The sequence below is a fragment of the Fonsecaea nubica genome, assembly GCF_001646965.1.
Source record: "Fonsecaea nubica strain CBS 269.64 chromosome Unknown Scaff12, whole genome shotgun sequence".
NCBI lineage: Eukaryota > Fungi > Ascomycota > Eurotiomycetes > Chaetothyriales > Herpotrichiellaceae > Fonsecaea > Fonsecaea nubica.
The window spans coordinates 14,000-39,950 of NW_019173685.1; the positions used below are offsets into that span (position 1 = coordinate 14,000).

General features: G+C 51.9%; 11 protein-coding genes across 11 annotated transcripts; 4 read left to right on the top strand and 7 right to left on the bottom strand.

Annotated features, from left to right (window-relative positions):
• Window positions 1-67: 67 nt before the first annotated feature.
• Window positions 68-620, bottom strand: AYO20_02683 (hypothetical protein; the record flags this gene model as incomplete). The annotated part of the gene is made up of 2 exons (XM_022640987.1): window positions 68-422; window positions 481-620. The coding sequence occupies 2 exons, from the start codon at window positions 618-620 to the stop codon at window positions 68-70; spliced, it is 495 nt and encodes a 164-aa protein (XP_022502862.1).
• Window positions 621-1,475: 855 nt separating this feature from the next.
• On the top strand, window positions 1,476-1,880 carry AYO20_02684 (hypothetical protein; the record flags this gene model as incomplete). The annotated part of the gene is made up of 2 exons (XM_022640988.1): window positions 1,476-1,562; window positions 1,629-1,880. The coding sequence occupies 2 exons, from the start codon at window positions 1,476-1,478 to the stop codon at window positions 1,878-1,880; spliced, it is 339 nt and encodes a 112-aa protein (XP_022502863.1).
• A 755-nt stretch (window positions 1,881-2,635) lies between these two features.
• Window positions 2,636-3,468, bottom strand: AYO20_02685 (hypothetical protein; the record flags this gene model as incomplete). Its single annotated transcript, XM_022640989.1, has 3 exons — window positions 2,636-3,258; window positions 3,311-3,380; window positions 3,430-3,468. The coding sequence occupies 3 exons, from the start codon at window positions 3,466-3,468 to the stop codon at window positions 2,636-2,638; spliced, it is 732 nt and encodes a 243-aa protein (XP_022502864.1).
• Window positions 3,469-4,326: 858 nt separating this feature from the next.
• Window positions 4,327-8,542, bottom strand: AYO20_02686 (hypothetical protein; the record flags this gene model as incomplete). Its single annotated transcript, XM_022640990.1, has 2 exons — window positions 4,327-5,102; window positions 7,243-8,542. 2 exons carry the CDS (start codon window positions 8,540-8,542, stop codon window positions 4,327-4,329), a joined length of 2,076 nt encoding a protein of 691 aa, XP_022502865.1.
• A 495-nt stretch (window positions 8,543-9,037) lies between these two features.
• AYO20_02687 (hypothetical protein) lies at window positions 9,038-11,434 on the top strand (the record flags this gene model as incomplete). The annotated part of the gene is made up of 1 exon (XM_022640991.1): window positions 9,038-11,434. The coding sequence occupies one exon, from the start codon at window positions 9,038-9,040 to the stop codon at window positions 11,432-11,434; it is 2,397 nt and encodes a 798-aa protein (XP_022502866.1).
• An 896-nt stretch (window positions 11,435-12,330) lies between these two features.
• On the bottom strand, window positions 12,331-15,215 carry AYO20_02688 (hypothetical protein; the record flags this gene model as incomplete). Its single annotated transcript, XM_022640992.1, has 6 exons — window positions 12,331-12,504; window positions 12,561-12,707; window positions 12,769-13,786; window positions 13,837-14,335; window positions 14,383-15,020; window positions 15,082-15,215. 6 exons carry the CDS (start codon window positions 15,213-15,215, stop codon window positions 12,331-12,333), a joined length of 2,610 nt encoding a protein of 869 aa, XP_022502867.1.
• Window positions 15,216-15,959: 744 nt separating this feature from the next.
• AYO20_02689 (hypothetical protein) lies at window positions 15,960-16,610 on the bottom strand (the record flags this gene model as incomplete). The annotated part of the gene is made up of 1 exon (XM_022640993.1): window positions 15,960-16,610. One exon carries the CDS (start codon window positions 16,608-16,610, stop codon window positions 15,960-15,962), a length of 651 nt encoding a protein of 216 aa, XP_022502868.1.
• Window positions 16,611-17,232: 622 nt separating this feature from the next.
• Window positions 17,233-18,287, bottom strand: AYO20_02690 (hypothetical protein; the record flags this gene model as incomplete). Its single annotated transcript, XM_022640994.1, has 2 exons — window positions 17,233-18,118; window positions 18,196-18,287. 2 exons carry the CDS (start codon window positions 18,285-18,287, stop codon window positions 17,233-17,235), a joined length of 978 nt encoding a protein of 325 aa, XP_022502869.1.
• Window positions 18,288-18,616: 329 nt separating this feature from the next.
• Window positions 18,617-19,219, top strand: AYO20_02691 (hypothetical protein; the record flags this gene model as incomplete). The annotated part of the gene is made up of 1 exon (XM_022640995.1): window positions 18,617-19,219. One exon carries the CDS (start codon window positions 18,617-18,619, stop codon window positions 19,217-19,219), a length of 603 nt encoding a protein of 200 aa, XP_022502870.1.
• Window positions 19,220-19,692: 473 nt separating this feature from the next.
• Window positions 19,693-21,096, bottom strand: AYO20_02692 (hypothetical protein; the record flags this gene model as incomplete). Its single annotated transcript, XM_022640996.1, has 1 exon — window positions 19,693-21,096. The coding sequence occupies one exon, from the start codon at window positions 21,094-21,096 to the stop codon at window positions 19,693-19,695; it is 1,404 nt and encodes a 467-aa protein (XP_022502871.1).
• A 317-nt stretch (window positions 21,097-21,413) lies between these two features.
• Window positions 21,414-22,249, top strand: AYO20_02693 (hypothetical protein; the record flags this gene model as incomplete). The annotated part of the gene is made up of 2 exons (XM_022640997.1): window positions 21,414-21,517; window positions 21,616-22,249. 2 exons carry the CDS (start codon window positions 21,414-21,416, stop codon window positions 22,247-22,249), a joined length of 738 nt encoding a protein of 245 aa, XP_022502872.1.
• Between the last annotated feature and the right edge of the window lie 3,702 nt (window positions 22,250-25,951).

Consider the following 25,951-nt stretch of genomic DNA (forward strand, 5'->3'; position numbering starts at 1 on the left):
GCCAACATCTGCAGCCGTTGCACCCTGCTTGCACCCTTGCGAACTCAAAACTCTGGAGATTGCCACCTCAAGCCATGAAGCTGTTGCTACCGCTGTTCCCACTGCTTTGTCCACTCATCAGTTCCCCCATGTTCTCCGACGCGAAATAGGCTGCTGCACTGAATGGTGCGTCGTAGCTGTCAAATGGATCCAGACTGTTCACCGCCATTTCCTCATGCTTGGCTGCCCGAGGGCTTTGGGACTCCTCGCGAAAGGGAACACCTTCGACAGACTTTTGCTTGGATTTTCGACCTCGCTTGGAGGGAGGTGTCTTGGTCTCGTCATCTGGTTCCGCCTTGCGCTTGGTTGGCGTAGATGGAGTTGCGACCCCTTGCTCCCCGACCACCTTTGCCATGTCATTCCGCAGCTTGTAGTATTTCTGACTGTTGCAGGTCAGTCAATTCTGCAGACGTCTTCGTCCACGGATCGGGCAACACGCACCTCACGGCTGACGGACTCAACCCCTCTCCTAAAACTGCTGCAACCCGCTGCCACGTATCAGCTGAAGGCCTCAGATTTGCAGCAGAAATCGCGAGTATCAGCATGTGGCGCTCCCGCTCGGCAGTCCATTGGTAAGGCATGGTGGGTTTGATGACACGTCTTGCAGAAACACCGACAAGCAAAGGGCGAAGCTGTTGCGAGTGTGCTTGAGAGTGTCGTGAGTAGAGGAGGAAATTGAACGGAGAGACTAGGGAGGTTGTGAGAATGTGGGAAGAAAGTCGCGAAATATAGGAAGAATGTCGAGGGCAATCAGCAACACACCGTCATGTCGCTGGAGTGTCAGTGTGGGCCTGGAATGAGGTATCTACAGCTGCTGGGTTTGTTAGCTTGGAGTTAACCATCAGTAGTCGCAGTGCGTCCTGTAGTGTGACAGTGATGAGACAATGAGGAGCAATTCTGACAGTATCTCCTCGCCACTAGCAAGAACTGACGTTTGTTGGCAAGAGGCCATAAATATGCAACCTCTATAGCTGATTTGACTCCCCGTGTGCAAACCTGCACTAAGCACGTCTAGCGCCGGAAAATGGCCTCTTTGCACATTCTCTGTTGGCGGACGCGACGCTGAAAGCCAATCAATGGCAATGTCGGATCCCTGTCTTCCGGCACACTCAGTCACGGAACTGCATGGGCCCAAATGTAATGACAGAAACCGTCTTCGAGCGTTCCTTGCTTGCTTTTTAGTTCAGACACTGAGGCTCGAAGCATCCCCTGGGGAGTCGTCCTTTCGCCCTCCTCTCGAAAGAGAGAGAAAGCCTGGACCTCGAGCGCCTTGGTTGATAGCAGCCTGAGAGGTATAAAATGCCCTTGAGCCTGGAGGTTGAGATTAAAAGCTCAGTCTCGAGAATATCTTCTACTCATATCTAGACGTTTGTTGAACCATCTTGTCTTCTCAAGCCCACCTTATCTAGCATACAAAGCAGAGAAAACTTGCCACAATGGCTGAAAACCAAATGATTGAAATCAAGGAAGCCGATGTCGTGGCTCTGATCGCCGCCCTTCAGAGCGCGGTCAGCACTCTCGAAGTATGTAACACCCCCACTCCTAAGGCTTCCCAACAATCCCTCTCTAACCATTCATCTATGATCTAGGTCGATGCCGAAGCGGTGGCTAGACGTCTAGGCATGAGCCTGTCTAGTATTCCTCCTAAGTTCACGCGGATCCGCAGACAGTATCGCATCGACATCAAGGTCGTCAACTCCGGGGCCTTGCAGCGCAATCGCCAATCCACTCCTAAGAAGAGGATTTCTAGAAATGAACCCAAACGCGCGAGGGCCAGCAATGCTCCTACCCCCTCGGACAACTTTGAGAATAATATAGACATGAAAGAAGAGAGTGCATGAACATTCAGCAGGGCTGTGCAGTGGTGGCTGTCATAACCACTAGGAGGAAGCATGGCACAAGGTGTTGTGAACAAAGAGGAGCACAGGCAATGACATGAGAGAAAACAGGGCGGGTGACGGTTGAAAGAAAAAGTTACATGATACTATCAAGCAGTGCGGTTACTTATGAATGCAATGAAGACATGAACGATGGATCCAAGTCTAGTATGGGTGTCCTTAGGATGTTTTCTGTATGACAACCGCTATGTTCAGCGCCTATTCAGCCCGTCATTCGTGTGAGATGATTAATTGCTTGACCGTGCTCTGCTATACGTCGGAATCATCGTGGAATGCTCCGTCATAGTCGGCGAGACCTGCCGCGCGGTCACCGCTCACGAAGAGGGACAGCCGGTTTGTCGTCCGCTCGTCCGCGATCGTCATGGAACCGGTCCGCGCCGTAGAAAATAATGCGGCTTCCCTTCGTCTTTGGCAGACAGCGGCCGCGACTCTGACAAACTGGCTTTGACTCGGAGTGAGGGGCTCGATTATCTCCGCGTGCGAAATCCTGGTGGTTGAGCGGGTTGTGACATGCGGTAGAAACGAGGGACGACATGTGGACAGTAGAGGTCACGGGAAATCATTTTCTTTCTCATTACTTTGTTTACTATGAGACGATGCTCACAGCGTGTGCTGTTCTCTGATCTGCTTAGACATGCATAAATGTGTGTCAATATCTGACATGGCGCGGCCGCTCTACTTCTTCTTTTCTGAACCCTTCACTTGCGAGCCAGCCTCGCGAGCTTCGCCTTGCGTGCTGCCTTCTCCTTGCGCTCTTCGGCAAGGTCGTACTCGCCGTCCGAGTCCTCGGAGTCCTGGTGCCTTGCACACACATATTCCTCCTCCCCCTCCGTGCCGCCGTGCCCGTCCTCGGACATGGGCTTGGCTGCATGGCGAGTTTTGCGCACTGGCAAGGTTCTTCGAGTCAGTGGGGTTGGAGAGGCGATATTGGCCTCGTCGCCGGAGGTGGTCTCGCTTGCCGATCGCATGTCGTCGTCAGAGAAGGGTGAATGGGCGCGGCGCTTGCGCTTAGATCCGGTGCTGGGCTTGTTCGCTGACGAGCGCTTGTTCCCGGAGCTCACACCGCGGCGTGGAGTAGTGACTATATTCTTCCCTTCTGGAGATTTGATCGTAGATGATTGAGACGTAGCAGGGGTGTCGTCGATCCCATTCTTCACCTTAGACTTGGCTTCGGCTTTTTCGTCTTGATCATCCTCTTTTGTGATGGGCCCTTGCTTGACCTGCCGTAAAGCCTCGAGGTCTTTGCCGTGTCTCATAATTGCCCTAAAGTTGTCGCTAATGCTACGAACAGTTGGTTTGACGTGCTCACCATCGTCGTCGGCTAAAGCCAAAGTCATCAGCTGCTAAAAACGACCAGGAACCTCGTTGCTTACGCCACAGCTTAGCTACTTGAGCGGCATCGATCTTGAAGTTTGGTGAACACGCAATGGCAGTGCGAAGGAGCTGTTGATGGTCAGTGTGGGAGCTGTGAGACAGGGTCTGAAGAGCCTACAGTGAGCTTTTTGGCATCGTTCCAGCGACTGACGGGCATTTTGGATCTTTGGTAGAGATGAGGAGACTGATCTGACAGGAGAATTTGACAAATGCTGACCGAGGAATGGTAGAGGTTGATGCTGAGGTGATTCAAGAGCGGAATCGACAAGTTTCTGACAGACAAGAGGTGTGTGAATGTGACGAAGAAGGACAGAACTGAGGCGGGAGTAAGGCCAGAGGAATTAATCGTGGGGGAGAAATTCAGCGCCCCAGTTCGCAGCCAAGCCACAAGTTGCTAGAAGCACAGCAGAGAGTGAATGGCGCCTGACATGTTTAGTGAATTTCCTCCTCCTGTCGGTCCTTTGCGGTGTGCGCCATCTCGCCATGAGGCGTCACTCTTCCCACTAAGCACTCTTCTATAGGAACTGCGTATTTTGTTTGCCGTGTGAACAAAGCGTGAAAGCACCTCGCTGCCACTTATAGATATATATACTGTGCGGGGCATAGTGTGCACGCCTGCACCCAGTGTGCGAGCAGGCGATGGGCTCGCTGCCACTGCCACCTCAACCACACAAGAGTTTTGAACAAGAAGAAGAACAAAAGATGGAATGGAATCACAAGGATGGGATCGAGGGAGGGTCAAAGGGGCACAAGAATTCACCACCGGGCCGAAGTTTATCCGAAAGCCTTGCGATTTTCTAAGGATCCATTACAACGGACAAGACACAATCACTAACCCAACTACCTGCTCGGAACCAGGTCAAAAAGCAATCGAGGTAAGACGAGTCCATCAATCAATCGAATACCCGAGAGAGAAGCAACAGCGCGCGACCTCAAGGAGAGCCTAAGACCGAGACCTAACTACTGTCAGCTCTTGATGCGCATATTCAGGCTGCTCATAATCGACAGGTCCAGTCTAAAGAGTTTCGGCAGGATAATTTCCCCGGCAGAGCCGTACAGCACCAACTATCCCTGCAAAAACATCCCCAGGGTTGATGACGTCCAGAGCTGCCGAAAGAATTCCTACCCTCGAATTCGCAAACGCCTTGTGCGGCCAGAACGGCCAGACGAACAGGATCGCAAGTACAAAGGTCTCCAGACAGATGAGGAAGGAGTTCAACCCGAGATTGAGGTCGTTGTAACTCAGATGCTCCGTTGGCTTGAGGACGTCACTCTGTGAGAGGGCATTGATGATGATTCTTTGTACGAGCTGGGTAAAGACGAGGAGCTTAAACACGCCTATTCTATAAAGAATACGTCGGTCGGTAACGTGGAGTTGGCTGCGATATCTCGAGTAGAACTTGGAGATGCCGATGAGACAGGTTGCAGTCAGCAACCCCTGGACAATGCTGATAATGGTCATAGCCCGCTGATAGGACGTGGTTCCGTGGCACTGTGTTGCTTCGACAATCTCTGTGGCAATGACGGTGACCACGCGGGTGGGCAAGATTTGAATCACTGTGATCCAAGTCTTGCGAAACCAGTTGACGCTCGCAGCATTTGAAGGTTTGGCAGTCCCAGGGTTGGTAGCAAAATACTCAAGCTGTCCTTCAAAGGACTCTGGCGCCACGCAGGCAACCAGAAGAAAGAACAGTGCAATGAGTGCGAAGGACTCGTAGAGCTCGGCGATCGGAGTCAGGTAGTTGGCCAAGTTGTAATGCCAGACCCCGAAGAAGCTGAAAATGGCGAACACTGCGGGCGTTCAAATCAGGCGGACAATTTGCTTTTGTCGTCTTGGTTCGGCATATCTCGCCAGGTGTGCAAGTGTCAGGAGACTGCAAACCGCCCATGTCCAGATGGTGGTTCCCGCGGCGATATACGTCGTCAAGGTATGGTACGAGAGATCATTGACAAGAGGTTCTGCTCGGTCTTTGCAGAGAATGTCAGTCAGTAATGGAAGAATCAGCCATGAAGATGTGATACATACCAGCATTCCTGGAAGAGTTGCAGCTGCGCATGATATATCAATCGTTTTTGATGTTCCGATCTATTTAGGATAGCCCTTGGGGTGGTTCTGGATGTGTCCAACTTTTAGGGCGACGCAGGGGATATATATACATTTCGACCCTCCTAGCCCAGAAACTACGTGCGAGGGGCTTGAGAACCTTCTGCAATCGATATGCTCTACAACTCGTGAAATAGGACAGAAGTAGTCGTCATGTCGCGCATGGCTGAGACGGTGTCCCTGTCGATGTATACCAATATACGAGTATTTCTGGTGTGGGTCTAGTGGTTCAATAATAAGTGGTGGATCAACCTGCCGAATGCGGAAGTCTCAGCATGCGTCACACATAATTACCGAGCACGAGACACACGAAGCGGTACATCCATCCCCATGCAGACTCTATTAAGCGAGACAGGCATTGTCAGCCCAGACGATGCGATTGGGTCCTTTGTTACAAGACTTCATCGTTGCAGGGTGTTACCTGAGCATTTCCCTTCCCGCTCTCTTGGACAATACTACGTCAATACCAGATTTCAACGAGGTATACTTTTCAGTTGAGATCCCCACGATGCCTTACACATACCGAGGCCCACGAAGAAGAGCGTGCCGTGTATGCAGGGTCCTAAGGTTAAGGTAGGCAGTGAGTGATTAGTACTTCTCTTGCCACTTGCTATTTTGATCCTGAATAAGGGCGACGAAGCCCGGCCAACATGTTGTAGCCGTTGTCTTCATCTAGGCAAGACCTGCGAGTTTCGAGACGCCTTTGATCCCCACTATGATGAGACAGCACATGCTTCTCATAGAGCTTATGAACTCTGGCAGAAACGCTCAACTAATCCAAGCGAAGGCAGCGCATCGAGTCTCAGCACCACGAAACTGACAGGCACATCGACAAACATGACCTTCGCGTTGGGCCAGTCACCATGAGTTGGCAGTGCAAAGGTTCTTTTTTCGCCTATGCCCTCCAGATAGACAACCCCTTCTCGCAGAGAAGGGGGAAAGGGAGGGGGGTGGGGGGAGGGTATCTAGAATAAGTTCTGGACGTGTGTCCTAGACCCATCAGCCAGCCCTTTCTCCCCACGTTCAAATCCGCTCGCTGCCTTGGCCAAACTTGCCAGGAGACGAGGAGATGCAACTCGAGGCCCGCACCCGAGGTCGCTGTGGCTGAATACGGCAGAGCCATGCGGTTGACAAAGCATGCCCCCTTGAAAGATCCTATTCTAGTGGTTCACGACGAGACGCTCCTAGCTTGACAACTATTGGGATTCTGCGAGGTAATTGCCTCGAGGATTGAGTACATCGCAAGTCACACTTTCAGTGGGATATTGAAGCCCACGCTCTTTTACCATGAACTAAATCCCATTGGACCGGGTATAGACCAAAAAAGGACAAGACGCGCGGTTATGTAGAGAATGAGAGGGAGTGTCTTGCGAGGTTCTTCTAGTACCGCAGGGCGTTCAAGGCTAGCACATCTCAGTTTGATTATTGAATCATCTGGTATACATATTTTATTGCGCTCTTGATGTAAATTGACAAATCAAAGTATCAACATCTGTGCTCTATAGATCAGCTCATTCAATATGCAAGAATTGCCGCTTTAGAAGCTCAATACCAAATGCCACATCTTCATATACAATGCGGAGGTAGTCTCTAGGAAAGGGGAAGGAAGGAACCTCAAAAATACAGCCTGCTAGCTGTTCTCAACAATGCAAGCTTGCGTGCCGCCCACTACAGGTCCGCCAGCAAACCACTAGTTGCCAACTGCCTTTCGTTTTCGCCACCATCTAACCACCCACCACGCCACACTTACCGTGAGCGCTGTTCTGTACGCCAAAAACAAGGCGATCGCCCAGTTCACTCGCCCATAGTACCCATACAACAACTTACCAACGGCATGTTGCGGGTCTTTTCCGACACCCAATCCGCCGATACCGACACTGTGCTTATTGAACGATGATCGCTTAGCCGCTCGAGAAGACTGCTCCCCTTTATCCAGAGGAGCGGGCGCGGACGTCGATTCAGGCCCCATGACGGGAGTAGATTCGGCCACCGGGACCGCTGTTGCCTCGCTTGCGCCATCCATCGCGGTCTGACTGGGTTGCCGCTGCAATTTGTTCGGCCAAGATCCTGACGAGAAGGTCTCTGCGCTATTCTTTCGGAACGAGCGAGTCATGATGTACACAAGTAGACGGAGGTCAGGGACTGTAAACGTGGGATATTTCCAGAGCGCCACAGCGTTGTAGGGTGGAAGCTGATCGAGAAGATCTGCCAGGACGCCGAGTGTAAGACCCCAGAGGATCAGTGGTTGTTGGAAAGTAAGAAGAGAGTGGTGAACAGATGAGGAGGACGGAATGCCAAAGGGTGCTTGGGCCCAGCCAGACAAGGTGGAAAGCTTATCTCCACCCTCCGTGGGTATGAATCCCGGTATTGAGCTGGCATAAACAGACTCTGTGGGGAGGAGGCGAACGGCACTGAACATCATCTTCCCCATTGTCCAACGGATCAGTTTGTGGATTATGGGACCAACGTGCTTGGCCATTCTTGAGGACATGTCCACGGCTTCTCGAGTCCGTAGAGTGGGTGAAAGCAGAGCGCGGAGAGAGACCCAGTGCACCGAGGCGACTTCTGTGGGCTGTGGCTGGACAGGTGGAACGGCCTTGCCTGTCAGGAGGAATATGTAGGGACACAAAACCATGAGAACGTCTTTCCCCCAAGAAGTTGTGACCAGCCGCTCGGGGAGATTCCCTGCGGGCAGGCACTCCGTTGTTTCCAGGTCCAAGCCTATCTCTTCTCTTGTTTCGCGGACGGCAGCAGCAAAGTCATCCGCATCTTCGGGGTCTCGCTTCCCCCCAGGCAAGGCAATATGGCCCGACCACCTATCCCCAGCGCGACCAGCGCGCTTGATGAAAAGTAATTCGGGGTCTCCTTCCTGGACCCATTCTTGCGCAAAGAATTCGCTGAGGGTCGAAGGCGGCGAGGGAGGAGAAGGCTTGTCGACTGCTATGAGGGAGCCATTGACGCTGGCAGGGACGGGTTTATAAGCTGGTCGGACACGGATAATGGCAGCTACGCTGGCTCGTTTCGGAGAGGTATGGGGAGGATTGGGGACATGCGGGTACGGATGCTCGCTGAGGTGTACAAGGACTTTTTCGAGAGCTTTTATAATAGCTCTCGAGTCTTCCGACATAGCGGCGAAATTATTGTTGAGGAGTTCTACTCGTCTCAGAGCATATCTGAGTGGTGTAGATGGGATGCGACATGACTCAATGGAAGTTGGCAGCCTCGTCGGTATCATCTAATCGATGCCGAGGCTGTCGTCTTACTCCGAGCAGCCAATTGGAGATGGCCGGCCGGAAAAATCGTGTCCGAGAATCTTCAGCCGCATTAGGCAAGTATCTTGTGAGCACGGGAGGGGAATCGCCGCTTCGATTGGTTGTTGCTCACCACGCTTTGCTTTTTGGAAGTGGGGAAACCGCAGGAACAAGGAAGGCACTGACTGCATCGAGGTTTCCAAAGCTGCGTTGCGAGTTGGTCAAGCTTTGTCGGTTGTTGTACCAATAACATACATTTATGGATTTTTCTCCCTAGAGCTTCTTCTCCCGTACTCAATATTGACATCTAGATGGAGTAGCTGCTGCGACCTTGAAGACCGGACCTACACTGCCTTCGTTCGCCCGCCAACATGCGCTTTGGCAAGACCCTCTCCGATGCCATCTATCCACCATGGAAAGACAAGTACCTCGAGTACGACAAGATCAAGAAACTCCTCCGCGAAGATGAAACCTCCCCCCAAGGCCGAGGTGGTGAGAGGAGCTGGAGTGAACAGGACGAAGAGAACTTTGTCCACGAACTCACCGTGACCCAATTGGAAAAGGTCCACCAACATCAGGTCGATACATTCAACTCACTACGCGACCGAACCGCTGCCTGTGAGGCAAAGCTCCCGTCTACCGAAGGCGAAGACGCAGGAAAAGCTGAGGAGGAATACAAAGCTACTGCGAAGGAGCTTCTTCCGGAGCTTGACAGCATCTCCAAGGAGCTCAATGAGCTTAGGAAGTTCAGCAGGATCAATTACACCGGGTTCCTCAAGGCTGCAAAGAAACATGATAGAAAGAGAGGTCTCAAGTACAGAGTCCGTCCGATACTGCAGGTTCGTCTTTCTCAGATGCCGTTTAACCAGGAGGACTACTCGCCTTTGCTTTTCCGACTGTCGACCATGTACAGTTGGGCTCGGCAGCAGCTCGAGGGAGAACAGGCTGGAAAGGAAGCGAATACAGACGTCCGACCAAAAGACGAGTACAAGGCTTTCAAATACTGGGTTCATGTGGACAACCTACTCGAGGTCAAGACGTACCTCTTGCGTCGCCTGCCTGTCTTGGTGTACAATCCCCAGTCAGTCAAGGTGGTCGATTCGTCCCAAAAGGACCCGACGATCACCTCAATCTACTTCGATAATCACAACTTTGACCTGTACCAAGGGAAGGTCGAAAAGGGTACTGGTGGTGCATCCCTGCGTGTCAGATGGGCTGGCCATCTACTTGATGAACCTGAGGTGGTCCTTGAGAAAAAGTTCGTCGACGAGGAAACAACCGACAGTAGTGACATCAGAATCCAACTGAAGCCCAAATACCTCATTCCGTTTCTCAAGGGCGAATACAAGATGGAAAAACAGATCAAGAGACTCGAAGAGTTGCTGGGACCTCAACATGAGGACATCAAGGCGTTCAAGGCCAACGTTGACGAGATTCAGTCTTTCATCAAAGAGAAAGAACTCGAGCCAGTTCTCCGAGCCAGCTATACCCGGACTGCTTTCCAGATCCCCGGGGACGACAGGATTCGGGTGTCGCTGGACACTGATCTGGCCTTCATTCGAGAGGATGCAATGGACCCTGACCGCCCGTGTCGAGATCCAGATGACTGGCATCGGTCTGATATTGACCAGAACAAGATGGAATACCCATTTTCCGCCATTAAGAAGGGCGAGATCAGCCGGTTTCCCCACGCTGTGCTCGAGATCAAGATCAAAGAATCCAAGTATACTAGAAATAACACTTGGCTCCACGACTTGATGAACTCTCACCTGGTCAAGGAGGAGAAAAGATTCTCCAAGTTTGTTCATGGCGTAGCCGAGCTATTCGAGGACTATGTCAACAGCTTTCCTTTCTGGCTGAGCGACTTGGAAACCGACATCAGAAGAGACCCTGTTACAGCGTACCAAGAGGAACAACAGAAAGTGGTTAAGAAGGCAGAGGACGAAATGGCCGTCGGCAGCTTCATTGCAGGGTCCAGATTGACCCCCAAAGGAAAGGCGGCGTCTTCTCCTGGCAAATTCGCAGAGAGAAGACTTTCCGGCCAGCTTTCTCAATCTGTTCAATCTCAAGGACGCAGCAGGGCCGAGCCGCAGCTGGAAACCACTGCCGAGGAACGGGATACTGACGAGGATGGCATTCATCCAGCGGACCAGGTCGAGGTTCGAGATTCGTCCGGGGGCGGTCTCCGATCCTTCCTTCCAGCCTTCTCGAATTCTCGTTACGCCCGTCGTCACCGCCAAGGAAAAGGAGCATGGGAGAATGCTCCGCTTCCGCCTGGTGTCAAAGAACCAAGTTTCTGGATCAAAGATCAGGGTGAACTGAAAATTGAAGCCAAGGTCTGGCTCGCCAACCAGCGAACATTCATCAAGTGGCAGCATATCGCAGTCCTCCTAGCCACCCTATCAGTTGGCCTTTACAATGCTGCTGGTGTTGATAACAACATTGCCCGCATCCTTGCCGTGGTGTACACCTGCTTCGCCGTGTTTGCAGGAATCTGGGGCTGGTACGTGTATATGTGGCGTACGAAGTTGATCAAGGAAAGAAGTGGGAAGGACTTTGACAATCCGATTGGGCCGTTTGTCGTTACTATTGGTTTGGCAGCAGCATTGATCTTGAACTTTGCTTTCAAGTATCGTGCTGCATTACAGAGTAACAACCCCAGTCCGAGCAATGGCACGACAAGTCCTTTGATGCCGATGGAAATGTTGGCGCCCAAGATCCAGCTTCCCCAAGCGGCTGCCACTGGCCTTCTTGTCCAGGAGCTTTGAAGGTGCAAGACCTGGTGAATAGGATGGATGCGAGAGCTGCGACCGATTGAACTGGCTTGGCTGAAACGCACAGCACGAGGATGGGTGGTTGGATGGCTGGAAGGGAAACAAAAATGACCACAGATATAACTATACTTGTCAGGCTCAAGGGAAAGAGCCCCTCATTATGGGACCAGAGAGTCAATGCATCAATAGTCAATAGCTTCTGATTATAATATGGCAGCTCCAGCATGATGAATCCTGTCCAAAGTGATGACCGCACCACACCACACCACACAACCACACCCCCCTTATTCAGTACCCAACCGGAGTCCAGGACCTAGTACATACGTACAGCCTTGCAAAACGAATCGGCGACGCAGGCAAGGGAACAGTGGGAAACAAGGAATTGACGCAACCCACGCCCAACTGACTGACTGACTGACTGACTGACTGACTGAGTCACTCACTCGATGATGAGCGATGAGCGAGATCTTGTGTATCATACCGCACTAGACTCAGGCAAGTCTAGCATAGCCTGGTCTAGCCTAGCCAACTCAAGTCAACCCAAGGCATGCCAGATTTCCATCCTCTCACACCCTCTCATTCATTTTCTGATTCGATTTCAGGACACGCTCTGCATTGCATTGCATTTTTGTTATACGAGGACAAGGAGGAAAGAATTCGCTCGCGGAAGAAGGTTCTGGGGCAGTGCCAAAAATTGGTGCAAGGAATATGTCGCCGCAAGGGAAATGTATAAACCGCACAGACTGGGCCAAGTAAGCATGGGTAGATGCAATGTGACATGCTCCAGGCCAATCCTTTGTGGAGATTCTTCTTCTTTTCATTCCGCAGAGAAACAAGTGGGGATCCGTTTCTCTCATCTTGCTCTCCGTCACTGACTGCCATAGTCCACCTCACTGTCTCGCCTCGATAACAACGCCCTCGTAATCCCGGGACTTGATGTAGTCGAGTGTCCTGAAAAAGTGCCGCTTGGGATTCTCCAGGGCCTGGGCATTCCCTTCAGAGTTTGTTGTCGATAGGTTTGAGTGGATCAGCTCAATGAGCCCATTCAGGTACTTGGTCGTGACCTGTAGCAAGCATAGTTAGACACTATCGGGCAAATCTAAGAGTGGGTCGTCCTTACCGTTTCGTTTTGCTGATCAAAGTAGTACACATATCTGTTGAGGATTTCGACAAAGAGTTCGACAGAGACTGCAGTATCCATACAGGCATCCGCAACACGTAATGCCCGTTGGAGACATTCCAGCACCCGCTTACCGTCGCGGTAGAACTGTTTTCACCTGGTTAGCATTTCAAGACTTCCAACAGCATCTGCGCCTGTCACAACTCACATTCTTCGGGTCCTCTTCTCTCCCAGGTATCTCGACGCACCACCATAGATGGCTGGCGAGATAGACCGCGCGACATTGGTCTGGCTTCTTTAGCAGCTTGCTTCCGTGCAATGCGGCTTTTGTAATCAGCGTGTCGTAGTTTTCCTTTCCAAATCCCCTCGTCATCTGCAACGCGCCGGCGATGATGCAGACAGCCTGGAACTGTGCCCTCGAGTCACTGATACTGTCCTCGTAGATGGTGAACGCTTGGGCAAAGAATTCATATGCGAACTCCTCAAAACCACACTGGTCGGCGATTTGACCACATGACACAAATAACCGAAGACATAATTCTGCCGCTCCAGGATTAACACGGGTATATAATTGGGAGAGGGTTTGATGCATGAATCGGTACAGCGCTGAAGATTGATTTTGCCAGTTGTCATCAAAATGTTCGCGGGCTTTGAGTTTCCGCGCGAGCTTCATGGAGGCTGTGATAATGGCGGGTGTCGTATATTTAATCCGCTCGTTGCCCACCTCGTAGGCTTTGCGCATCTGCTGTAAGAGTTTGAGCTGAGTGTCGTTGTCTGGCCCTTGAACAAAATGAACTATTCGGCCCAGCCACCCCTGCTCTTCAACGGTCTCGTCCGACTCGCCACCCCTCGGGCGGTTCAGCCCGGGATAGCCAGTCGGTTGCTGAATGCCCTCTTTGATGATAACTTTGAGGAGAGACATGATTCCGTCCAGGTGTTGCGTGGTGGTAATTAGCACATGATTCCGCAGGATGTTCTTGGCCACCTCGCCGGCCACAGCTCGCCTCGTCGCATACGTTTGTGATTGGTACAAAGGCAGATAGTTGGGAAGAGCTAGCGCCGTGAACAGCGACATATATGTTCTGATCGGCGCAAGAAGGAGATTGAGCATATTGGCTTGCGTTGCAGCGGAATGGAGGTCGGCGGAGTCCATATATTCTGCGCCCTTTTCTCGGGCATAGGCTAGAATCTGATCCAGGTATTCTAGCCTTTCAGGGTAGATATTGCTAGCTGTTGTTAGTTTGACCATTTGCTTAATCGAATGAGACCAACGTACAGTGCGAGATTGGCCAACGAGGTCAACAGGGCCATTGTGTCTTGGATGGGGAGACCTCGGGTTTTGACAAGATTTACGACTTGTTCGTAGAAGATCTCAAATAGCCTCACATCACCGACGCCGGCCCCTTTCTCACCATTTGTTGCTGGTGTGGCCGGCGTCGCCAATTCGGACTCGGTCGTCTGTGTCTCTGTAGGTGATTTGGTCTCAGTGCCATTCGTCGTGGGAGTATCCGGCTCAGCAGCCGGGGGGGCAGGCTTCGTTTCCTGGTTCAAGTCGACCTTCTCGAGCATGCGGGTTGCGGCTTCTTCTTCCGCCTTTTGCTTGTCTTCGGCCGACATCGGTTCAGCGCTTTCTCTCTGTGCATAGGTAGACAGGCGATCCATCAAGCCGATGACAATCTTCTTCATATCGACATGTGGATTTAATCTCGCGATGGCCGAGAGCATCTGGTCTAGAGTGTGAAGGTGGTACTCGTCTGGAAAGACCTTGGTAATGACTGGATCTCCGTCAGCAAGACACCATATTCAGATGCTGTCATCGTACCTTCGAGCAGATATTCCTGGGCCAGGACATCCCGACATTGAACTACCTGTTCCAAGAGCGGGCTGATGATGGTAGACTTGTATGTCTCTAAGTCGACCAATTGGCTCAACCTCACCAGATTGCTTCCAACCAGCAATTCCAGTTCCCTCCGCTCTTGCGTTCTTTGCTCCCTTTCTCTCGAGTGGCCCTGATGTTGCCACCTGACCCAAAGCTTGTTCATCTCCACGAAATTGGTAAGAATGAAGTTGATTGAGTCTTGGAGATTACCCTGAGGTCCCTCATCTTTGCCCGTGGGTAGGTGGTCACGGGCTTGGCCCATCAGGTAGTATCGCAGGAACAGACCTCGGATGGGATGTTGGACACCGCGACTCATTTCCATCATGTCTTTCATTATCTCCTTGACCGGCGCATCTTCGACCCCCATGTATACGGTGCCAACCGTGATCATCAGATATAGTCTGGGTATTATGTTGCCTGCGTATTGGACGAGTTCGTAGAGGTCGGCGAGGTGGTTGACGGGATGCGACTCGCGGAGATACTCGGACAAGTGCCGTAGAGCATCAAACACGGCCATGTAGAGCTCATAGTATTGCTTCGGGCCTAGGGTAGGTGTGCGCAGCTCGGATACCAAAGTTGACCTGGAGTGTTACATTGCGGTTAGTGAGGGTGAGATTATTTGAGGCATTGAAAAGTCCATACCCGCACTTCAGAGCGTCCATGAGCTTTCCCGGCGTCTCAAGGCATCTGCGCATCTGCTGCGACTGTTGACGCACGACGCCGAGAGCTTCCTCGAGCAATCGGCCCTGGTCTTCGACGGGCGTGCCTGTCGCCATCTTGCGATGGCGCTGGTGGCTCGCACCCAACGGCGAACGAGAGTGGCAGCGAAAAGAAAGCTTGGAGAGATTCTCAAGAGGTGTCGAATTGCAAGAAGTACAAAAGGATTTGTGCCGATCAACGCGCAAACGACCGGGCGAAACCTTGGGATGTATTCGGGAGCGTGCACGGGCAGTTTGGCAGGCAGCGGAGAACTACCTGCGCCTTTACCGGACTTCGACATGGGAAGTTGCGGGCGGAAATGGCTTGGCAGCGAATCCTCAGTAGATTCGATCTCACACGACCTCAGGCTGCCTATAGTACCTACACCCTACGTCTTACAGAGCAGATACTTGCGATGGGCTATCCTAAAAAAGATTGTGCTGGTATCCAGCAACGACTTTCGACCGTCATCATACTGAATGAAGTAGTCGTTCTTCTCTCAGATGTCATGTTCACTGGTGAGGTTACGAGGATATCCGGTCCAAGAACACCAAGCCAGGGCCAAGGATGGTTGCCAGATTGGAAGAGATAAATAATGCAAAAGCAGTTTTCTATTGTCGTTGTTATCATTCTTCTAGATATCACAAGTGTACAGTATCAGCCGTCTCAGACATAACCGCCAGCACCTCGCTAAAATCCAATATATCACAATGCCTCCCTGGGAACAACCGCTCTTTGCCAACCAAGTCCACAATCCTGCACCCATAGATAACCCTTTTATACATTCTTCATTCACGGAAGAAAATTTGACCAACATTGCTTCATGGAGGTGTAGGGATGGAGGGCGGCACACCCCGGAAGGGGTTGACAGGCGTGGTACTGGCCGCCGGTGTCGATATTGATGACCACATTGTTGGCAAGCCAAGTGTCCAGCTTGGTTGGGAAGGGGACTCTGAAGTGGCGGCAGTGCTCTCTGCTGCCCAGCTCGAAGAGCTTTCAGGCGTGACTGTGTAGTAATAATATGTGTGCCACATGCCGTCGTCATACGGCCTGGTCGAAGGGAGAGATTGTGTGACAGTCACAGTTACTGGTGAAATTGTTTCCGATGCAGTCACTTGTGCAATGGAGTATGACGAGGGAGAGGAGTCGGAAAAATATTGCTGTGTCGAAGAGGCAGGATGTGCTGGTGTCGAGGTTGGCGAGTAGTCGGTCACGGTAATAGGCGAAGGAGAAGTGACTGTCACAACTAACGTTGTGGCTTTTTCCGACTCTGTGATGACAATGGTGGATAGTTGTGTCGCTGTACGAGTAACAGTCGAGGAGCCATCGTCGGTTGTGCTTCCTCCGCCCACTGGGACAACTGAGTAGGAGACAGGTGCTCTTCGCTCGATCGCAGGGAAGAGTGGCCAGGCTTCGGACAGGACTAGTAACGAGGACACGGCAAAGATGTGAAAGGATGTTCTCAACTTCATTCTGCTGAGCAAGCGAGTTTAGTATCACAGGAGAATAGATGTCTGAGGATCTACTCGGCACTTGGAGTAGTTTCTTGATCACAATGTTGATGTAGGAGGAACCTGAATATTAGAGAGGAAAAAGAGAACAAGGGAAAAGACTCTTGAACATCTACCTATCCATGTCAGAGCAGAAATGCAAGGGCTGGTCACTATCACGAGCATTTCTGCACGCGTGTGCGGCACTCATGTGGTGTGGCTGCCGTTTTCACTGGCACTGCATCTCGTTGAAGAGGTTGGGAGAGTCAGATTCAAAGATAGACGAGAGCAAAGCGCAGCCAGCCGCCAAGACCAAAATGTAAACAGTGGCACCACCTGTGATTGGCCGAATCAAAGTGGCTGGCCGCTGAACAACCCCACCGAGAAGTGGCTGGGGAGACAAAAGTATGTAAAACTTGCAAACAGTGCAAACTCTGGAACGTTCATCGGCGGTTGTTTCGCATTCCACCGACTCTCATCAAACAGTTTCAGAGCGCCACGCCAGATCTAGACCTGTCTTCAACGCGGTCTGAGTGCTCCGAGCACCTCCGACTTCTGGAAACAGGCATCGCAGGAAGCGAATGACTTGCATTAAGTCCCACGATCAGCTGGCCTTGGCTTTGGGCTTTCGGATCACGATCCTATCACCTTCTCGCGTCCAGCCAATATCTTCTAGCTTCGCCAGTTCCTCCCAGCTCAGTTGACCACCTGTGGCGCTCTGGATGATCCAATTGACGTCACAGGCATAGTAGGCTCGGCCGATGGCTTTGAGGACCATCCTGCGCTGTGTTTCGAGGTGCCAATGAAGGATCGCTCGCACGTAGCCATCAACCTTCTGTCGAACGCGCCAGAATGTGACCCAGTCTCCCGTGGCAACTGATTTCAATAAATTGTCGACGATCCGATTTTTGAATCCAAAGCGGACACGGCTTTTGTACCTCAAGGCATACGCCTGACCAAGATCATGTTGCCGGATCGCTGTGTCAAGGATCAAGTAGCCCGTCATCTCCACCAACTCGGAGCGTGGCAGAGGGTGCTCGGGCGTGTGGAGGACAGACAAGAGGTGCATCAACGAAGCATGGTAGCCTTCTGGGTGTAGCGCGAGGATGGCGACTCGGATGTTGAACACATGAACTCGTTGAGAGAAGACTGGATTTGGTGCAGAAGTAGAGCTGGCGAGTAGGCCCTCACGTAGCTTTCGCAATGCTAGGAGAATGATTGACAGCTCGGCCGCTTGCGATGGCGACGCGACATTGCTTACTTGACTGTTTGTAGTGACAATAGAGTCTCGTTGTGCAGTTGGGCCAGGTTGTGCATTTGTCTGCTTCCCGGTGGATTTCTTCGATGGGTCCAAGGCCGGCGACTGGCCCTCGTCGAGAGATAAAGATGCAAAAGCATTGTCAAGATCCTTCGAATGCCGCGTGCAGAATTGCATGTAGCGAGCAACAATCTTGTTATAGTAGCTCTCTTGAGTTTTGAGGTCGAGCAGCCTTGGTCTCGTTATAAACAAGCACCCTGAGCCCTGTCAGAAAGAGGGAGATACCTATTATCACCCTTCGAGACGAACCCCATTGCCTCCAAAGGATCCTGCTTCACTGGGCGCAACCTGTCCCATGGCGCCGAAGATTTTCGTCCGAGGGGTGGAGGGGCTTGAGCCATGTTTGTCTCGCCTATGCGATCCTGCTCGACATTATACCAAGTCTAGTCTCTGTGTAGCATGTGTCGGAACACTGCGCCATCACCTTTTTCGTCAGGCGCTGGACAATGGTGAGAAGCAAAGATGATGCCAGGGGCGCGTTGTGCTGCTCGTACTTCGTAACTCGTAAATGTCTGTGGTTGAGTGATTGATGGGAAGGTCCGGGCCGAGCCTCGCATTGACCTCATCGCCTCCAGGTCCCGATATTTTCCCGCTTCTTTTATCATTTCCGTCCCAACATTTAAATTTCTCATGTTGACCGGTTCATCAGAGTCAGAGTCAGAAAGCAGCCATGTCGACAAGGAAATTAGACGACGAAAGACCTGGAGATGAAGGGACAACAGTGCCCCCTTCTAGTGAAGTAATGCATCCTGACAAACAACCTGCTGAGGCCGGAGATCTCTGGCATACTCTTATACACTGGCATGATCTACCACACTGGCTGCAAGACAACCAGTTTATCCACGGCAGCTACCGGCGGGCATCCTACAGCTACACAAGATCTCTTCGAAGCATTCTGCACTGGCATAATGAGAGCGTAAACATCTGGACGCATTTAGTCCCTGCCACTCTCAGCTTGCCCTTTGCAGCATTTCTCTATAGCGTACTGGAACCTCGCTATGAGAAAGCATCAGTGGCCGACGTTATAGCAATGAGCTGCTTTTTCGGTGGTGCGGCTGTCTGTCTAGGACTGAGCGCATTCTACCACACACTGTCCAACCACTCTCCACGGGTTGCTAGACTCTGGAATCAGCTGGACTATGCCGGTATATCTGTGCTGATTGCCGGTTCATTCATTCCCAGTGTATATTATGCATTCTGGTGTCATCCTGGGAAGCAATGGACATACTGGATTATGGTGAGCAATAATCCGACGATGCAAGCACACTACTGAGATCTGCTCCAGATTTGCACCCTGGCCATAGCATGCACCACAACGTCAGTCCTTCCGCGGTTCCGAACACCAGCCTGGAGACCTTACAGGGCTTTGATGTTCGTCGGCATGGGCATCTCCGCAGTATTTCCTGTCTTGGATGGGCTGAGGACCTTTGGACTGGGAGATCTGGAGAATCAGATTGGTCTGTCTTGGCTGGTATTGCAAGGAGCTCTGTATATCTTGGGAGCCGGTCTGTATGCGGTAAGTCTGCAGCCATATTTATGGTGATCATATGCTGAATGAAGAATTTCAGGCGAGGGTTCCAGAGGCCATCTACCCAGGCAAGTTTGATACCCTGGGAAGCTCACACCAAATCTTTCATGTCTTGATCGTCTTGGCCGCCTTGTCCCATCTCAAAGGACTCCTCAAAGCCTTTGACTACCGGCATGGGGCCATGTCGTCTGTTTGCATATAGAACCAATCGCAAATGTTCACAACTTGAAGTCGGCATTCACAAACGCGCGTAGATAACCGGATTCCCTCTGACGACTGGCGATCTGCGAGGCCATCGACGTTTTCAACTCCCGCGATCGATCTGAAGTCAAATCGTAGATGGTAGCAAGGTTGATTGTCAAAGTCTGGAAAGAATGTCCGTCATTGACGAGCTTTTCCAGAATCTGCCGGGACTTTCGGACTTCCCCTCGATATAGATACGCGACTGCGAGGTTCTGTTTCACGAGAGCTGCCAGTTCTGAATTAGCACTGGCTTCGTTGTCAGACAGACCCGCTGTCGTATCGTCATATCGGCCTTCAGCAATGGCGAGAAGAGATCCAAGTATCAGCCTGTCTTGCGAGCCAAGCTTTCCGGAATCAATTAACTTTTGGGCTCCGACAATATCGCCCATCTTGATTCTCAACAGTGTCATCCTGGATGTCCAGAGTGCCAGGTGATCATCAGTTCTGGGTTTCATGTCTTGGAGCGTCCTCACAGCGCAATCGATATCTCCCATCTCGATCAAGGCATTCACAACCCGGATCGACACTTCACTCAGCCTTTCTGCCCACAGCTCTCTCTGCTCAGGTGACGTATGCGGAGAGGACAAATGTTCTCTGCATTCCAGCGCGACATCGTAGAGCGTAGAAACACCCCTCCTCGGGTCTGAAAAGCCGATGCTCTGCAGTCTGAGCGCTTGCAAACGTAAAGAAAAGGGCATTATATGGCTCGGCACTTTGTGTGTACTAGCCAGATCATCTTCATCTGCACTTCGCTCGAAGGCCGGCTCATCATAGTAAAATCCGGAACTCAGATCCTCCAACGCCTTGGCCTCCTGTGCAGCAAACAGCAAATTCCCCGACAGTTCGAGACAAGAGTACCGAATCTCCAGCAAGCGGAAAATAGTTTTTGCGTCCGTAGGCCGTACCGTGCCGGACACCAGGATTGAGCCTGCCAGCTGGGCAGCACGTAGAAAGTCGCATTGAGAGAGGAGTGAATCCAGGTGTTGCATGGCGGTCTGGAGAGGAGTTTCGGGCTTCAGTGGCGGGAGAAATGGCTTTCGAAAAGGGCCGGGGATCTCCAGCTGAGAGAGAGGATGGTAGATTGAGGCATCGAGGAGGAAGGAGAGATCTCTTTCCTCTACCGCAGCCACGTCTTCAGTTTGAGCCGCCTGTTGCTGATCGCTTGGTGCTGGTGGTCGTCGGGTAGCTGGTTCAGCCGCCTCTATAGGTTCACTGACTTCTTGCTTTGGCGACAGCTGTGCTGTATGGTTTTGAGGTGAGGGTACAGGTGTCGTAGATAGAGCCAACGGGTCTGTCGGCGCGTCCAGCGGGCCTTTAGTCGTTCGTCGAGGCAGGGCTGTTCTACTTGACGGCTTACGACTGTGGTGTGCGGAAGACATTTTGAAGGGTGTGTTGCTCTTCACTTGGTGTCAGATCATCTGTCCTGAGCTCTTCCACCAAGCCTTAGACAAGGTTTAGATGGAAGGGGGACAAGCTGACAAGGCACAAGGACCTCAACGTTGATGGGATGGATGGTAATCCGGATAAACCTCGGGTAAATGCACGGGAAATTCACCACGTCGCGCGCTGCATTGATGATCTGGCGCGTACGACCTCCAACTGCGAAATCCAGCTGGAGATTCTGTCTGTCCCGCAAACCGCATCACGACCACGTCGCAATCCACTCTGACAATACACGCGGCAAAGTTTTACAGCCATGGGTTCTAAAGGTGACAAGTATTCAGTCATCCTCCCCACCTACAATGAGCGCCAGAACCTGCCCGTGCTGGTGCAAATGCTGTCCGATGTCTTCACAAAGGAGTAAGTCGTTCAGTCCGCCCTCAAACCCTGTTCAACACGCACGGACCTTAGGAACTATCTAACCATATCTCTCTGCTTGTTTCGCCGTTTGCTTGCAGGAAACTGAATTGGGAAGTCATCATCGTCGATGATGCCTCGCCGGACGGCACCCTCGAGCGCGCAAAACAAATCCAAAAATCCTTCGGCGCCGACCACATCATCTTGAAGCCGCGGGCAGGCAAACTGGGTCTGGGGACCGCATACGTTCACGGGCTGCAGTTTGTGTCGGGCAACTACGTGATCATCATGGACGCCGACTTCTCGCACCACCCCAAGTTCATCCCCGAGTTTGTCAGGATCCAAAAGGCTACGAATGCGGATATTGTCACGGGCACACGGTACCGGTCCAAGAACGGACTGATCGGGGGCGTGTATGGGTGGGACGCGAAGAGGAAGTTGACGAGCCAGGGCGCCAATATCCTCGCGGATTTCCTCCTGAATCCTGGTGTCAGTGACTTGACGGGATCGTTCCGGCTGTACAAGAAGGAGGCGCTGGTCAAGGTGATTGAGAAGACGCAGTCAAAGGGTTACACGTTCCAGATGGAGATGATGGTGCGGGCCAAGGCCATGGGCCTCAAGGTCGAAGAATGCCCCATCACCTTTGTGGACCGGTTGTACGGCGAGAGCAAATTGGGTGGCGAGGAGATTGTCGAGTATCTCAAGGGATTGCTGTGGCTATGGTGGTCGGTCTAGGACGGGCCACTCTTGTTGGTTACCGGGTTCGCCGGTTATTTTGAACAAGAAAAAGCATTCTACGGTGTTTTGAGTCCGGTCGGGGTTTACTGGGTGCGGTTGTGGCGGCAGATGGATCAGAGGATTGATTCACCATTTCCTTCTCTATTCCTCTTCTTCTTGCAGCGGCCGAGCGACAAAAAGAAAAAGAGCGCAAATCCTCCACCAAACTACACAGTTTCTTTCCGCCCCCAACTCCACTGATCCAACCTGCACAACGGCGCAAATATTGCTCCGGCATAACCACGGGGTCGGCGACCATTTAAAACGGCGATGGTGCTCTTGTCTCCAGCAGGAAGACCAAGCCTGCGTTCACGAATGGATCCTCGCCACTCTCTTGTCCAGACGGATAGCTTTCGGGCCCCGAGTCCACAGCTGAGGTCGCGCAACCTGGTTGTCGGCACATTTCTCCTAGGATAAAGGAAGAGGAGAGGGAAGAGAAAATGACCAATGAGAATAAAGAAGAAACACAGACTCTGATATAATACCCCCGAATGTGTATCCGTACGCGTGCCCCGGTACTGCTAGCCTGGCTGTGACCTTAAAGTCATCAATTCGCTCCAGTCAAAAGTCCAAATTGAGTCGAAGTGGTCGGCTATTGTCGCTTGTAGGAGCATCGCCGATGTACCAAAAGCACCTGGATACCAGACCAGACAAGACCCGTGCGTCTCATGTCCAGGGACTTGACACTACATGTATCAGGCGCCCCAGGCACGCCAGCTGAATGTTGCCAGTAGATTAAAGCTGCAACAAAAGGACCAAAATGGAGCATTCTCGTGGATGACTATGCATTATACATTTCATTCGTACCTATGTACCTGTTCACCGACATCAGCACCCTAAGCTGTCTTCTTTCCATTTTGAATCCATTAGCGGCTATTTCTTGTACATCAGGCAAACTATTCACACCGTCTCAATTGGAATCTCGTGATGGTCATGTATACATACATAGATAGTGCACTGTTGCAAACCAATCAACAATGGCCAAGCTCATATCATCACGTCTGTGAGGGTGTGTCAGCTAGAGCAAAGAGTTGTCGGGCGGCGCGATCGTAGTGGTGAAACAGCTATATGCCATCCTATCCCATCCTCTCCCCTCCCTCCTCTCTCGACAACATCCCGTCATTGGTCTGGAGAGTAGCCGGCATGCCGAGACGTCATATGCAAGGGCATCATGTCCAGGCTTGTCAGGGTGACCTGCAGTCAGCCCTAAATCCTGCCTCTCACACTTTCTACCTAAAACACACGTTGGCGCAGCCACACTACCTCCAGCTTCGTGTTTGTCATGCAGCCTCTCCAGAGACGTCATCATTCTTATTGGCGTGATCTCGCGTGGTTGGATCTTTCGTCGAACATTCTGGTGAGAGGGCTGATACAAGGGCGAGGCTGAACCTCCCTGGACATTTTAAGGCGGCTGGCGGTTATTGGCTGGGCACGTCAGCTACCTAGGTGGTTATGAGACGAACAGAACAAAAGAGCAGTAAAAACGTCGAGTTGGAGTTAGAGAGCATTGCCGCAAGCTGCAATCCTCCATTCAAGTGCCGATGTTGTACTCGTAGATCATGACGAGCTCATTCTGGGATCAGAACACAGTTCCTATGCCATCCAGTTGCCGATCGTGATGACAGGCTGTTAATCTCCCTTGTAGGTAGTAAGCTCGATACGAACAGGTCCATCTGCCCTAGTCGATCGCACGATGCCGGATTTATTTCTTCTTTGTTGATAGTTAATAGTTGCTGCTGCATCTCGACCATGTTACTCTGAATTGCAGGCGCACTATAACTGGCGAAGCATTCGATATCGGCCCCATACACAAATAGGGTAAATGGTTTGCGAATTTTGACGAGCCCGAAAACAGAGCCCAGAGGAATTCCTAACCTGGATATTCACCATGACCGCAGAGCCGGAAACTAAAACCCATTCTTTGTGAGTAAGCTCCCGCAACGTTCTTTTGTTATGTTCTGCATTGGCGACTTGGAGGGCACCGAAAGGAAGGGTTGCAGAAGCAGATTGGTGGAAATGCGCGTGATTGGAAGACAGTGTCGATGAGAAAAGGCTGGTAAGAGTATCTCCTGGCCCCAAGGAAAGCCGTAGTCGCTCTGGGTAGGTGCTTGTCTTTGCCCACATGGTTAAGAGCGTCGTAGAAAGCCCCCAGCACCTTGACTGGATGTCGGCGACCACGAGTAATTACCTCGTAGTCCATTTCCCATGGGTGCCCATCCCAATTAGGGCTGATTAGTCACTTAGCATGTAAATAGAGCGGAAGCAAGGAGGAGCCACGCTTCTTTTTGATCCCCTAGGGCTGAAAGTCACGCCCGTCGATAGTGGGAGACCCGCCAGCTAAGTGTAGGCCCGAAGACAGGGTGTGGCTCGGCTGAGGACAGCGGGAGACGGTCGTGAATGGACTGCACCACCAAATGCTCCCCCTAATGATATGGGGGCTCCAACTCGCCGGCATGGCAGTCCAGGGGGGGCCGGAAGGGAAGATTGACTCGACGTGGTGACCCAAGCCAGAATAGTCTGTGCGCGCGGAGCCAGCCTCAAGCGACTGGCACTCTGGGTCCTGGATTGCTTTGCATATCTTGGCCAACCATGTGTTTGCGAAACCACCTGAACCTGGCCGCTCCCTGTGGTGACTCCAGTTCCTGCTTATTATACCTCACCGCCCGCTCTTGTGCTACCCGATCAAGGTTTTGACTGAACCAACCGACGAGGAGGCGGAGCAATACCACCACCTTCCCGAATCCTGATGCTGGGGGATGCAGTCTTGATGGGGGCACGGGGGGCTACTGGCTGGCAAGTCGGAGAGGAATAGCTCAGAAGTACCGAACTCGACTCGGTTGCGCAGGGTTGAACCACTCGACCCGCAGTCCAACATTGAGAAGGTGTGTCAAGGCGGTATGCTACCCATTCGCCGTCTGAAGAGACTGCTCGTGGGTCATCACGATCCGGTAGTCTTCTGCCGCACCTCTTTAGCCGGTCAAATTAGCGCCCTATATTATCTAAGGGGCCTTGGATCGGATTCTTATCCTTCTTGTATTCTGAACACAACGGCTTCAGCAAAGTTCAGCTGGATTCCCAAATGTCCATATTCGTGCGTCCGAGATGGTACCACGAGCCATTGTGGTCGCTGACAGGCGTCCATCGCCGAGTGGTGAGCAGCGAGCACAGCCAATCGTCAAACCGTGCAAAACGCCCCGGCCTGTCGAGGTTCAGAAGCCGGCAGAATCTACACTTGTAGTGCTCGGAGATGGAAGGGCAGAAGGGGCTCGAGAAAGGAGTAAAGAAAGTGAAAGGCGAAGTGAAAGGTCACCTACAAGATTGAAACGAAGCCATCACAAAGTGCGCACCGGCTGCCTGACTTGCAGGTATGGCTTTCCACAAATTTCGCCTTCTTCCTCCTCTTCCTACCACCCACTCTCCAGCCCTCTCCCTCTGCCCATACCCTCTCGCACCGTGTCCTTCTCTTCTACTTCTCTTCTGTCCCCTCCCAAAACCTCGCTGACTCTGAGCAAGACATCGGAGGGTCAAATGTACGTCAATCCCCGCTTCCACAGTCCCAAGGATCCGATCCAGCGAAGGAGTATAGCAGCATTGCCATGACTGCTATTTTTGTTGTGTAACCCCGCCTCTTCAATGGGATCTTCTCTCCCGCGCACCTAA